Consider the following 14,115-nt stretch of genomic DNA (forward strand, 5'->3'; position numbering starts at 1 on the left):
AATTTCTTGAACAAACCTAAGAAGGTTTGTGAATTAGGGGAATCGGCCGTCTTTCGAGAATGGTTTTGCATTGAGATCTTGTGGACGGCAATAGAGGCACAAAGCATATACAAGTCAATCAACGTGTGTTAATTTAAACTGTTAAGGGTGCAAACTTTGAATCGTTCTTGGAAGATGCCAAGTAGTAACACACGAATAAGTCTTTTGCTTTTGAGCTTGGACTTATGAAGAAGGGAGCATTGACCGAGGTGAACAAGACGTTAGCATGTGTAGGGAAAAGGTGTCTTTGTAGGTAGGTGAAAAACAATATTCTAGTTGAGTACTTAGGTTCCTTTTGATAATTAATGAACCACAAATTGTTTTAGATGGTTAAATAAACTTAACTTCAACATCAAAGGTGTCAAAAGTCTATATATGTTACTAGAGGAGAAGAACTTGGATGAAATCTTCAACCCTATGCAATTGGCGTGTAACTTCAAGAGAACCGTGTACATGTATCTCCTATGGTTAATGGAGTATAGCAAAGGCAACTTTTTCTCCACGAGAAATAGGGTTGCAGGGAAACACGCACAGCTTGGAGAAGATGAAGGAACCTCAAGGCACACAACAAAGAGTAGTATTACTTATGTGCAATGAGAGATAAGATAACCCTAGAGTGATGGGCATATATACAATGTACAGGGGGAAAAATCTCCTAGTGAGGGAAAAAATTCCCCGAGGGTGCTAAGCGTGTTCACACACATCACTACCACATGTATATGTTAGCAAATCCCCCCTCGGAGTGATGCGGTGAATGAGAGATGGCACATAAAGTATAGGGAAGTGCCATGCCATGAGGACATGATCATTCCACGAAGGAGAGTAAGCCCAAAGCTTTGCAAAAAGCTTCAAATTTCTCACAAGACAATGCCTTTGTAAAAGATCTAAGAGGTTGTCCTGCGTTGGCACATAGGCCAAGTTGATCTGTCCTGCTAAGAGCCTCTCCTTAACATAGTGGTAATGCACCTTATTGTGCTTTGTGCGAGCATGAGAAACTGGGTTTCTTGCAACTAGCAATGCACTCTGACTATCAGTGTAGATGATGTTGGCAGTCCTATCCAACACCCAAATCATCCATAAGGCGTCTGAGCCATACACACTCAACTGTAGCTGAGATAATGATGGCAAAATTTAGGTAATCTTAGAGTTAAGAGGATTTAGCTAGTCCAATGCATAGATTCAAGAGTTCAATCATCCAATCAACTTATTTTTAGTGCGAACATTATTCATTGGCATTGGAGAAATGCTAAGAAGTGTGGGAAATTGGGATACATTGCAAATCCTTGAAGTGTTACTACAAGGACAAGTAGGAAAACAAAAACGGCATAGGCAAAGTCAATGTGGCTAAGGAAGAAGAAGGAGAGAACAATGTAAAATGAATTGGACAGGGATATACTATGCTATGAAGAGTTTAGACCTTTTGTTTTAGGACTCACAATTGTGGTATAATAAGGGTCTAAATCTTGTGAAGATGATATTATTTATGTTTTTCACTTATTTAGGAGAGTTGTTGTAGCGTTAGCCACTTCTTTTCAAGGGAGGAAAATAAACCCTTTCTTTGGATAACATTGTAACTTGGTTGGTCCAGTTGTAGGATAGAGGTTAGATGTGCCTTTTCTAATAGTTCAAGGCAATGAGAAAGCAGTTCTTAACTGGGGCGATCAAGATAAAGCACAACATCATCTTCAATGTTGCACTTCATCCACATGGCTTACTCTATTGTTTTCATTTGGCAAAACCACCTTAGGATTACTACTTAACAAGTGTAACTTTTTGTGCATGTCGTTGGACTGATGCTCTCAAAAGCTCCTTCATTCTATCCACTGATTGATTCCCCCCCCCCCCCCCCCCCCCCCCCCCCCCCCCCCCCTTCTTCTCTCTCCATGGTCCCTGTGCAATGGCAGTCTCGTTGCTTGATCTTGTGCGTAGATCTTAAAAAATAATATTGGGATATCGAGTTTAGCATTTTTGGATTTATAGTCCGCGGGTGTAATGATTAGGACGTTGGGTTCTCACCTTAGTGATGAGGGTTCAAATTGTGGGTGAGAGGGGGTGGGGCATTCGGAAATTAGTTTTTTCCCGTACTAAGCTCAACATCTCGGAATTAATTTTTGCCGCGCAGAGCCAACCTCATCACATCTAGCCCACCCCGTGTCTCAAATAAAGTTGAGCGCCCCCACCCCTCGGGCCCTCACCAGTGTTAGAAAAAAACCGGGGTCCAATGTATTTTAACCGGCTGAAATCCTAAAATTCTGATTAGCTTTTGAGCTTGCCTTGAAGAAAACCGGGAAGTTTTTACAAATTTTAGTGTAATTACCAAAAGCTTTAAATTTTGACCTAAAAACCGGGAGAATTTCAAGCTTGCCCTTATTTTCTTCGGTTGTATTTTTCTAGCCCTGGCCCCCACCCCTCCTCCCCAAACGCAAAAAAAAAACCCCAAACTGGAGTCTTAGCGGGGGGCTTTGAACGCAGCATTTTGGCGAAAGGAAGCAACGGGAGCTAGGGTGCTTTACTGGCAGCATACACCTGAATTCGTCGTACGTGAAGTAGCAGAGGAGATGGGTGGTTTGAAGGTAGGTTTTTTTGATTGCTTGAAAATGGTGCCCAGGTTTTGGGTGTGAGCTCGTTGTATCGTGGCCTGTTTTTCAGAAGCTAGAACACGGTTGGAGGCTTCTTCGTGCCAAATACCCCCAGGTCCAGCTCTTTAATTGCGCGCAGAGAGAGAGAGAGAGAGGGAGAGAGAGGGAGAGAGGTTGTTTCTGCGGGTGGGGTTGCAATTTCACACAGGAGAAGATGTATGTGTATGCTATTAACGTCCCGTTATCTTGTCTGTGCTACAGGTACTAAGGCCCCTCGCATCACAGGCATTTCATAACTTGCAAGGATGCCAACAAAGGCAGTTAAAACTGTCCTTTATGGTTGAAGAACGACAAACGTGGGAGTCTAACAGTTGTCGGTAATACCCCTGTTTATGCTGTAAGATACTGCTAAGTTGTATCATTACATCTGCACCTGATTGCCATGCATATGCCAAGTGTTTTTATGTTTTATGATCGTCTCTGTATGTATTGTTTTTATACGTGTTTTTAATTTTCAAAGCCGCATGTTGAGAATGGCAGGGACATCATCAGACAAAGTGAATGTACTTAGTTGACTCTATGGTACTGACAGATCAAAGCTTGGTGGCGTTCTTTGCAACCATACTCTGTCTGCGAGGTTGTCTTCAAGCAAGGGCTCATTGTTTGCTTCCAAGGGCTATGTTTTCAAAAGAGGTCTTGTGACTCAAAGTGGTTATGATGACGACGAGGATTTAGAGATTGAGTTGCCAAATGCAAGCATGTCTGACAGTGATTTGACAGATGTTTCTTCTGCTAATGAGGACATCGTCGACAGATCTGCTGGGAAGCAGCAGCAACAGAAGCCAAAGAGTACATCATCAACTCAACTACATCATGCTGATGAAATTGATGATTCGGATAGTGATGAATTTATGGTCAGTAGCCCCTTGGATACTGCTTCTGAAAATTTAACAGTTGGAACAACGGATCAGAGACGACCACTTTGGAGGCGACTTGAAGAAGCTTCAGCAGGGAGGACGGCTTCCTTGTTAAAAGATGTTTGGGATGAATGGACAGCCGAAGGCAATTCTCTAAGCAGGGCTGACATCGTATACACCATCACAATCTTACGAAAACGCCGAAGATACTGGCGGGCATTAGAGGTAAACCCCCCCCCCCCCTCCAAAAAAAAAAAAAAAAAGAAGAAGAAGGAAGTACTCCCTTATTCTCTTCTCTTAAATATGTTGGTTGATTTGGGTGGGACTTAATTTATCTTTTTCTACAATTTGAAACGTACGCTTGCAAGTTTCTCAACAAGAGTTGCTCAAACAGATTGGGCTAATGTGTTTTGCCTGGGCTCTTAGCAGTCCCAATGTAGGCTTTTAAGATGATAATTGTGTACATTATGCTGTTATCAGTTCACTTCCGTGTCAGAAGGCAACTATGAAGCATGTGTCTCATTTCCTCTCATTCCAATGACAGCTATGTTGCTGCAGGTTTCTGATTGGGTCATGAGAGAAAAGCCTTTTGAGCTGAACGACATGGATTTCGGTGTTCGTGTAGAGCTGATTGCCAAGCTTCAGGGCGCAAATAAGGCAGCAGACTATTTTGCTACTATTCCCAAAGTTTTCCAAACTTCCATGGTCTACAGCATTCTACTAACAGCTTATGTTGAACAGAATAAAGAGAAAGAGGCCGTAAGTTTGCTTAGAAAAGTGGAAAAATTCGGTTTGGATCATAGGACTTACATGTACAATCAGCTTATGTACTTGTATAAGAAAAATGGTCTAATGACAGGAGTTGCGGAAGTGCTCAAAACCATGGAAGAGAAAAATGTTGAGCCTGATATCTATACTTACAACTTGATACTTGATGTCAGGGCAAGGAAAGGTGATGTCAGTGGAATGGAATTGGTTATGGTTCGCATTGAAGAGGATGATAAGGTGGAACCCGATGCTGCAACTTTTTCGTTATTAGCAAAGGGCTACCTGGTGGCCGGCTTGCCTGAGAAGGCAGGGGAAGTGGTGGAGAAAGTTGCACAGAGCCCATTCAGAAAAAAACGAATTGTAAACCTGTCACTATTGAGGCTTTATGGTAGCCTTGGCAAGCAAGATCAACTTGAAAGAGTCTGGGGTTTGGTCAATGAAGGCCCGAGAGTTGGAAGTGCTGATTACATAGCCATGATAAGATCTTTAGGAAAGGTTGGGAATTCTTGTAGAGCTGAAGATATATTTGAGGAGATGGAGGAGAAGATTGGTAGTCTTTCCGTGCATCATTACAATGCTCTTCTTTCTGTGTATGCAAGCCTTGGGAGGACACAGAAAGGAGAGAGTCTGCTGAAACAATTAGCAAAAGCAAGATTGCATGCTAATTCTTTGACATATCATGAGCTGGTACTCATGTATTTGAAGGCTGGCCAAGAGCACAAAGCAATGGAGGTTCTTTCCATAGCCCAAAAAGCTAGTCAAACATCGATCAGGAAGAGGCCAATGTACTCTACTTATCAGGCTATATTAGATTGGTGTGCTGAAAAAGGGGACGTGAAGAGAGCAGAGAAGGTGATTAAAGATTTGAAAAGCGCTGGATATTCATGTGCATACAGGTCATACATTGTCTTGTTGAAGGCCTATGAGAATGGGGCGATGAGTCCGTATGGGTTTTTAGATAGGTTACGAGCTGATAACATTGTTCCAAATCAGCTCATACGGAAGCAATTGAAGATGCTTGATGGAACTTGACTTGGTGGGAGTGCCAGATGGTCTTTGCTTGTTTAACTGTCAATCCTGTGCCAGCTCAGTGTTGAGATGACATTAGATTGCTGAAACATGGTGCAGGCTGCCCCTGCCCCTGCCCCTGCCCCTGATTGCATGAATAAATTGCAAGCCTCTCTTGATTTGTAGAGATAAGTTTCATCTCAAGGGCTGCCATTGGGTCTTCAAACCCATTCCTTAAAAGGAAATGAGAAGGCTGGTGTCACATTTTGAAAGGGACATGGTCGCCGTGAATGCTGCTCAGGAGCACACAGATCTAGTGTTTTCCTGGAATCTGGTTTTTATTCAGTTTGAAATACTAGCTCAAAGTCTGAAGAAAGGTGTCAACAGCTTTTTGTTTGAATTGATTGATTCTACTTATCTCACCTATGTGGTGTCTCATAGCAGCTTCAACTCATCCACCCTCCATTGTATTTCGGAACCTATTGTGTGTGAGTAAAATGGCTACTACCAAGTCAAGCATCTTTTTAGGCTCGGACACTGGATTGGCTTGATAGCTCCACGAAGAGAGTATGATTGTATATGTTGGGGAATGCCTTTGACGGTACAGATAATTCACTTTTACAGCAAACAGAGACTGTGATCAGCCGAGTACAATTAGGGCGCTTTCCTTAATGATAAAAATCTCCAGCTTGAGTCTTGAGTGCTAGCTTCCTTCCAATGGATCTGGTTTTGAGCATATCTTTGCACTATTGCGTGTTTTTCCGTGCACTGAGCCTGCATGCAGTGGTAAACTGTTGAGAATGTGAAAAGAAATGCAACACGGGACCTAGGCCCAATGTAAGAGCTAGAGATGTTTGGGTTCACCAAGTTGGCTCAACATGATTTTGATTGTCGCTTTAAGTGTCGGAAGAGGAGCTTGCACATTGTGGATATTATGTGGTAATGCCACCACCTCTGCAGAAGTTAAGGCGCATGGAACCCAGTGGACTTGTCCTTTGTCCTAAACTCTTGATCGTATATGGTGGTTCGATTGGATGCCTTGTTTGCCCACAACCAGTAGTTTCTATCCATGTATACAGAGATCATTTGGACGTAACTGCTTTGTTCAGCTCTATAACTATTGCTGCTGCTCTCTCTCTCTCTCTCTCTCTCTCTCTCTCTCTCTCTCTCTCTCTATATATATATATATATATATATGTAATCTGCGCTTATTAATATAACTGCTTTCAAAAGCCAGGCCAGTTTGCGCCAACTTTCTTGTGCTAGTGTTGCCAGCTTCAGGGCCATCACATGCCACTTTTTGTTAACCAACGCTTGGCTGTGGGTTTGAGTCGCTTGGCAGGCTGACCAGTCGACAATATGGATTTTACATTGCTAGTGAATCATTTTTCCAGTGTGAGGAGCATCATATTATTATACTTTCTATCACTTGGAATCTGCCTTACGAATGGTGTTCATGGCATGCTAGTGCTACTTGTGAGCTCATGCCTCATGACATGTCATAAGACTTCTAATCTTATGGTTGCTCTAGTGCGCAAGCCTGCTATAATTTCTAGTTTCAGGAGAAATACTTAAATAATTATTATTGCAGTCTATTTATATGCATAGGATCTTATGCCTCTATGTGTAGATTAAGGGAAAGCTTTCCGTTGGTCTATGCTCAGAAGTAAGCTCGTGGGGGCTCAGTTGCTGTGAAGGATATCTCACCAACAAAGCTCAAGAAAATCAGCGGGAACGAGGGAGGGCTTTCCAAATAAGCTATGACTGGGTAGCTCACAGAGGCAGTACTAAAAGTAAGGGTCAATGTAGAAATTTTAATACCAACTTGTCATATGAAACCCAAATCAGCCCACAAGTAGAGGGCAATATCACAAAAAGCTGGGAACATCACCGTACGTGCAACAAAATACAGGATACCCAGGTCCAGAGAAGGACTTTTATTTTTTCAACTTACAGAAAGCAATCAAGATCCCTTGTTCAAGAGGGCACAAATGGTTTTTTTCTAGTCTCTTAGGAGCAAGAAATACGAGAGATAGTGCATAGAATGGATTGGACAATACTAAGCTTGACATGAATGGGGCCATTCACTAGACTTTTTGGCTTTCTAAAAGAAACTCTTAGTGTTGTGTTGGGTTAGGGAGACTCCTTTCATTTCACATCGTGACATGACTTTACTTTTCTTGAATTCTATTGTTTTAAAATGTTAAAGTGAAGCTTCACCTTCCATAATTTTAGTAAATTTTACACATGTTTTTTTTGCATTCTACGGTTTTAGAATGCTAAAGTGAAGCTTCACTTTGCATAATTCTTTTTTTAAAAAAAATAGCAAAACTTACAATTGTGAGTGAATTATATTGAGCAGCCCAAAAAATTACAAGGTTTTGTCATGCTCATGTTAAGCCATGACAACATCCAGGGATCATAATTACATGTCTTGATACACAAGGTCCATACTCTTGTCATTCTGAGATCTTTTATTTACCGATGGCCAAGATTTGCCCCCATCCTAGGCATTCCATCTGTTGACAACAAAGCACAAGTAGTCCTAGACCAATCCTCCGAGTGATGCTTGTGCCCGAGTGCCCATATTAGCACTTTTGCTTTCTTGTATAATTTTTGCGAAGCTTGCTACCTCAAAACCTCCTTCAAAAACACGGCGGTTCCTTGACTGTCATACATTATGAAAGAAGAAGTATCTGACGATTTGAGTGCTGACGAGGAGTGTAGGATTACCTGAATTTTTACCTCCAAGGAATAGGTTAGTCTTGGAAAAACTAATTTTCCATGTTCTCTAAACCCACTTGCATACTTTCCTTGCAAGGCCTTTGATAGCTAGGCAGTCCATGAATAGGTGGGCCAGATCTTCACTAGCTACCCTACACCCCGAGCATCGATCGGACCCTATCCCTCTCTCCTGAATCTTCAACCCCGTCGGTAGAGCACCCCAAATAACCTTCCATAAGAAAACCTTCATGTACTGCGGAACCTTTGGCTTCCATATATTCTCCATTACATGCTCCCACCTTTCCTCCGGCCATTGGTTTTTCCATATCTTGTTAAGGGGGCTAGACCAATTCTTCTTTTGCATCATTGTCTGATAGATGCTTTTAGTATGGGGTTTCCACAAGAGAGTGCTTCCGGGCCATTTCCAGGCATTCCAGTCCAACTCCAAATCACACATTGACATCACTAGATTGTCAAGCTCTTTCATCACTTTGTGGACAAGCAAGACCTCCAAGCTATTAAGTTGGTACTGGGTAACCATAAGGTCAATGGTTTTCCAACTCTTGTTGCCACTGTCCCAGAAGTGCTCAAGTCGGTTCAGACCCTTATTATTCAACTTCCTGGCTGTCTCAATCCAATAGGGAGTTTGTGGCGGATCTACAACTTTGGAGAGCTAGGGGGACCAATGTAGGATGGAGTTCTTGAAGTATCTGGCTTCTTCCCCCCACCTTAAGACTCCTGTTGCTCTATTGCATTTTCTTACCATTTCTCGTGAACTGCCCCCAGTCTTAAAGTAGACCACGCCGGGGCTAACAGTTTGTCATGAACCTCAACCCCTCTCCACTTTCCACCCTTCGAGCCAAGTTTAGCTGCTTCTATCATATCTCTGATCATGAGAGACCAAACTTGATCCTGTTTAGCCAAGGAAACCACAAATTTGGCGTAGAAGCAGGGTTCAGAATTTCGAGGCCTTCTTGATTCCCCGATCGAGCAACTGATTCCCAACTGGCCCATTGCCATGGCTTGGAAGATTTCACGTTTATTTTCCATAAAAATCTTTTTACTAGTTTTAAGAACTCTTTCCAGTGACACTTAGCCATCTTGAGAAGCGGGCTAGTGAAGGCAATATAAGGAATCATAAAGGCATTCATCACTTTTATCCGACTTGAGAATGGGAGAAGAGCATACTCCCACCTACTCATTTTTGTTTTGATTTTTTCAAGCACCCACTCGAATCTTTGCTTGTCAGTTACGTCCACCCCCAAGGGGGCTCCCAGATGTCTAAAGATATTCCTTTTGTGACAATCTCCCCCGACCAGACAAAAGGGTCAAATGAGTCATTTTTCGATAGGGAAATCATCCTTGACTTCTCTATATTACACTGGGACCCCGAAGCTACTGAGAACATTTGTACAATCTCCAGAGCTTTTCTAATGACCTGGGGGCATGCCTTCAAGAAGAGGAGAGAATCGTCTGCAAAATTTTTTGCCAGGAGTTGGCTATTCCTTGGTAAGACCAGGCCTTGCACCTCCCCTCGTTCAGCACTAGCTTCGAGCATCGTGATTAGAGGATGTGATCCTATGGCGAAAAGTAGGGGGGCCAGAGGGCATCCCTGTTTAATAGACCTTTTGACCTCAAAAGAGGCCAAAATTCTATCATTGAATAGGATCTCTGTCTGGCTTCCAACCCCCATTACACTTACCAACTAACATAGGCGCGGCCCAAAGCCCAGAGCTTCCATGATGGCTTCTATATATGTCCATGTTATTCTGTCATAGGCCTTGTCCAGGTCCACCAACTGCAGCAGACTGCACTTCTGCTTTGTGACTGTTGCGTATTCTATGCCCACCATTGCTGCCAAGATGTTATCGTAAATGGATCTTCCTTTGATGAAACCATGTTGATGGGGAGAGATGATCTTGGTTAGTAAGGGGGCTAGTCTGAGGGCCACTGCTTAAGCTATAATTTTGTAGGCCACCGACATCATCGTTATAGGGTGCCAATGTTTCAGTTTAGAACAACAGACCTGTTTTGGGATGGGCTTGATAAGCCCTCTCTTCACACTTATCTCCAACGACCCTTCCACCATGGCTTTATTGGCCAATCTTGTGATTAGGGCCTTGAGATCATCCCAAAATTCTCTATAGAATTCCACCGTCATCCCATCCCAACCAGGGGACTTTTCCTTGCCAAGGGCTTGCAATGCCAGTGAACATTTCTCTTCGGAGAATTCCCGTTCCAAGCTATTAGCTTCTAAGTGGGGAATTTCCTTTTTGACACTCTGAAGTAAGGTCCCTCTGGCTTCTTCCACTTCTTGGGACTGGATCTCCAGCCGTCGAATGATTTGACTGAGATAGCTCAACATCAGACCAGCCATTTCATCCTGGTTATGAACTGCTTTCCCTTTCTCATCATTGAGCGAGCGGACGTGGCCTCGGCTCTTCTTGATTTTTAAAGCCCTAAAAAACTGAGCTTGATTGTTGCAGGCTTCCGATTGTAGAAAAGTCTCCCTGGAGAGAAGCCTAGCGTTTTTGATATCTTCCAACTGCTCATTAGCAAGGCTAGATTTGGCTCCGAGCCATCGTTTCTGTTCGTCTTCAGTAGCATGCCCATTGGCTTTTATAGAGGTAAGCAATTGTACCTCCGCTGTAAGATGCAAAAGGTGATCCTCCCTAGCTTTCTTGATTCGGGGGCCCGAGGTTTTGATTGCTTTCTGGATGCTTCGAGCAAAGAGGTCCCACACATTGTGTTTGTTGAGGTCGACATCCTTTTTTAGCTTACCTAGTGCTTTCTTGGTTAGATTCCTGAAAAGAGGTTCTTTGAATAGGTGTGCCCCTGCTACCAACAATTTTTTCTCACCTCTTGGGGTCTGCTCCTCCTCTTTATTCTTCTTAAAATGTAGGTGTAGAGGAATGTGATCCGAAAGGGTTTTTGTTGGGACTACCTTCATCTCCATGAACGTCGGTATCCAGTCAGCTTGGTGCGAGCAATAGCATCTGTCCAATCTGGAAGCAGTGCGGGCATACTGGAGGCTTGTGTAGGTGAACCCAAGTGTGCTGTTCCATGGGCCAACTTCCCATAAGTCGATCATTGCCCACTTTTCGCACAAACTTTGCCATTTAGACCTTTCTGAGCCAGCCAACATACTAGAGGATCCTGTTCTATCCCTACTCTTTTCTACCATATTAAAGTCGCCAACCAACAACTCCCCTTCAATAGGTGTATCTCTGAGATGCATCCCTAGTTTAGCTCTATCTTTTTCATTGCAAGGGCCGTACACATTCACAATGGTGAGGGGGTGCCCTTCCCATCTGATTCTAATCCCCAGGATTCTGTCGGATGGGTGGTTAAGATCCAACTTCGGCTCCAATTCTCTGTCCACAATGCTGAGGACACCACTGAAGCTGTTCTTTTCTTCTCCACAGAATACCAGTTTCTTTCCTAGCACCTGCTTTTGCTTGCAATGGGCATATAGGTGGTGTTCCTGGATGGCCTAAAGTTGACTGTCTTCTCCTTTTTTATTTTCTCCCAGAATAGGGTACTCTTCTTATGGGTTTTCAACCCCTTTACGTTCCAAGATTGGATAGTGAGAGACTCCATCATTAATAAGGGGTTCATTGGGATAGAGGAACGAATTCTTCAGCATCCAAATCATTCCCCCCCCCTCTTCTCCTTAGTCTCAGGAGAATCCGGGGGTTCCAAGTCAGAGGATTTTTTTTCTTGTAGTGCTGCAAATGGATTGTGCAGAGGAACAATGAACCCCCCTCCTTTCGAAGGGGTGGAGGATGAATTAGATCCTTTCACCTCAAGTGTTCTCACGACTTGCAGCACTTTGGAGTCTCTTGCCACTGCCTTCACTCTCTTGGCTCTTTTCAGACTAGGGACTTGGACAACCGTCGCCATTGTCACTGTCATAAATTTGGGGGTAGCAGCGGAAGTAATGTTCCTCTAATTATTTTCTGTACCTTCAGCAACTCGTTGTATGGGAATCGATTCCTCCACAATCTTTTCCTACATATTCGTATCCATTTTCTCACTTACCATCTCTCCTTTATCCTTTCCTGCATTTGTCCCCTCGTTATTGTCCCCTTGCTTCTCCAGCCCTCCCATCGGGGATTCCATTTTATTGGGGGCCTGTGCTGCCGGAGCTACAGTATCATTAGACTTCAAGGGGAAATCCTTGGTGAAGTGACCAAAGTTGTTGCATTTAAAACATGCCCCAAAGTATGTTCCAAAGTTTAGCGGAATAGTAACAAGCTCAGCTTTGACATTGATAACCATGCTTTTAGGTGGCGTTTTAGACGCATCCCATCCTATACAAACCCTATTTGAGGTTCTGCCAAACCCTCTCTTGCTAGGTATAAATAAGGGAGTGCCCAGTTGGCTAGCAAGCATCCTGAAATTATCCCATAGCCAACTATGTAGTCCCACAAACTCAACCCAGACCGGATGAAACGCTTGTAGAGATTCAACTGAATCGAACACTGGCTCCCAAGACACCACACACACCATAGTCCTATTAAATACTAGGGGCCCTTTGTCAAGGATCTTTTCCACATCGGAGGCCTCTTTGAATCTCACTGACCAAAAACCTTTAGCTAGGTAGGAAGTACTTTCAACTGCTCCTCCATGTCCAAGGATTTGAGGGCCCTAAAGCCATTGAATCATCTCAAACCTGTTCGGGATTCTTCCACCGAACCCAAATACAAGCGTTAGCTTAGCTTGCCTGGCTAACTGTTTTTTGATAAGTGATGGTGGAATCGCTACAGTAACAGCCCGACAACCTCCACCTGCTGTGGCAAAGACTTTTTTAAAGCAGAGAAGGCTCGATCTGCCAACCCGTCTTCTACCAGCCCATTGAAATCCGTATGTGAGCAAGTTCTTTTGTTGTTGTTAGGGCCGGCCTCAATCATTTTGTTGACTTCCATGAGCTCTTGTTGAAGTCTAGCTTTTGCAATCTGCAGGTTTTTGATATCTCCTTCACTTGACATCCCTTCTGCTGAGCCTTTTCCATAATCCACGGAGTTAGGCCCCTTGAGTATGCTAGTAAATGATATACCTGGCCTGCAAGTAGCAGATGCACTTGACGATTTATTTGCGTTCGCACAAATGGGACCCTGAGGAACCCCATCTTTGAGGGTTTTTACCTCAAATTTGAACCCTTGCGCTGAGCTCATTTTCTCTCTTGTTCCTCAGAGGGAACTTTTTCAGTTGGGACAATTTTGTCCTCTTTCATGGTTGAAACCTTTGGTGAGCTGGGGCCTGACATTTTCGTATCCTACATCGGTCTCATGACGGAGCCACAGCCTACATCCATTGGCACAGCTAGCTCTATTTCGGAACTTTTTCCCGCCGCTAATATCTATGAAAATTTGACAATGTCCTCACTTGCGGCTAGAACATCGAGATCCATTAGCAAGTGTCGCGGATTTACACCACTTGGTTAAGCCGAGGATTTTGAAGGCAAAAAAGCTCTAACAAACAAATAGTGCCCTCCTCTCCTTTTTAAACCAAAATGCACAAAGTTAATAATCGTTTGTCACACCCTTAAGGTTGGTGATAAGCGTTAGTTTAGAACCCAAAAAAGAAAGAAAACAACATAGGCAGTAGCGAGCCAAAACTACTTTTTCAGAAGTCATTAATTAATTAGTTGGGGGGGGGGGGCGGGGAAGGAAGGGGGGGGGGGGGGTTGGGGGGAAGAAAGGAAAAGGGAAAGGTGGGGGGAAAAAAGGGAAAAGAGAAGGGGGGGGGGGGGTGGTTGTATTCTTTTTTTTTTAATGGCTCAAAGGGGCTCAAGGACCAGCGTAGGCATATAGCCTAGTGGTTAAGGTTGAGTTTCATACTATATACGTGATGTGTTCAAATCCTACTCATTAAAATTGATTTTAAATGGAGACGTGCATGGACATGCTAATTAGAGATGCTAAAGCATCTTGGGGAGATTCTATGTAATGAAAAACAAAAGTAGAGCCAGTAGTCAAGGAGACTCTCAAGGCATAAGTGTAGAGCTTTGAGCAAAGGGGGCGCCAATGCCCAACCTAATAATCGCTATTTCTCACAGCTTTGCACAACTTAATAAT

The 14,115-nt window shown here is 43.4% G+C and overlaps 1 protein-coding gene across 1 annotated transcript; it reads left to right on the forward strand.

Annotated features, from left to right (window-relative positions):
• Window positions 1-2,457: 2,457 nt before the first annotated feature.
• LOC147458743 (pentatricopeptide repeat-containing protein At1g80270, mitochondrial-like) lies at window positions 2,458-6,017 on the forward strand. The gene is made up of 5 exons (XM_086510177.1): window positions 2,458-2,612; window positions 2,689-2,733; window positions 2,880-2,995; window positions 3,211-3,760; window positions 4,094-6,017. The coding sequence occupies exons 1-5, from the start codon at window positions 2,598-2,600 to the stop codon at window positions 5,333-5,335; spliced, it is 1,968 nt and encodes a 655-aa protein (XP_086366303.1). The 5' UTR covers window positions 2,458-2,597; the 3' UTR covers window positions 5,336-6,017.
• Window positions 6,018-14,115: the final 8,098 nt, after the last annotated feature.

This window comes from Adiantum capillus-veneris, chromosome 4 (genome assembly GCF_014529385.1).
Source record: "Adiantum capillus-veneris isolate H3 chromosome 4, ASM1452938v2, whole genome shotgun sequence".
NCBI classification, from domain to species: domain Eukaryota; kingdom Viridiplantae; phylum Streptophyta; class Polypodiopsida; order Polypodiales; family Pteridaceae; genus Adiantum; species Adiantum capillus-veneris.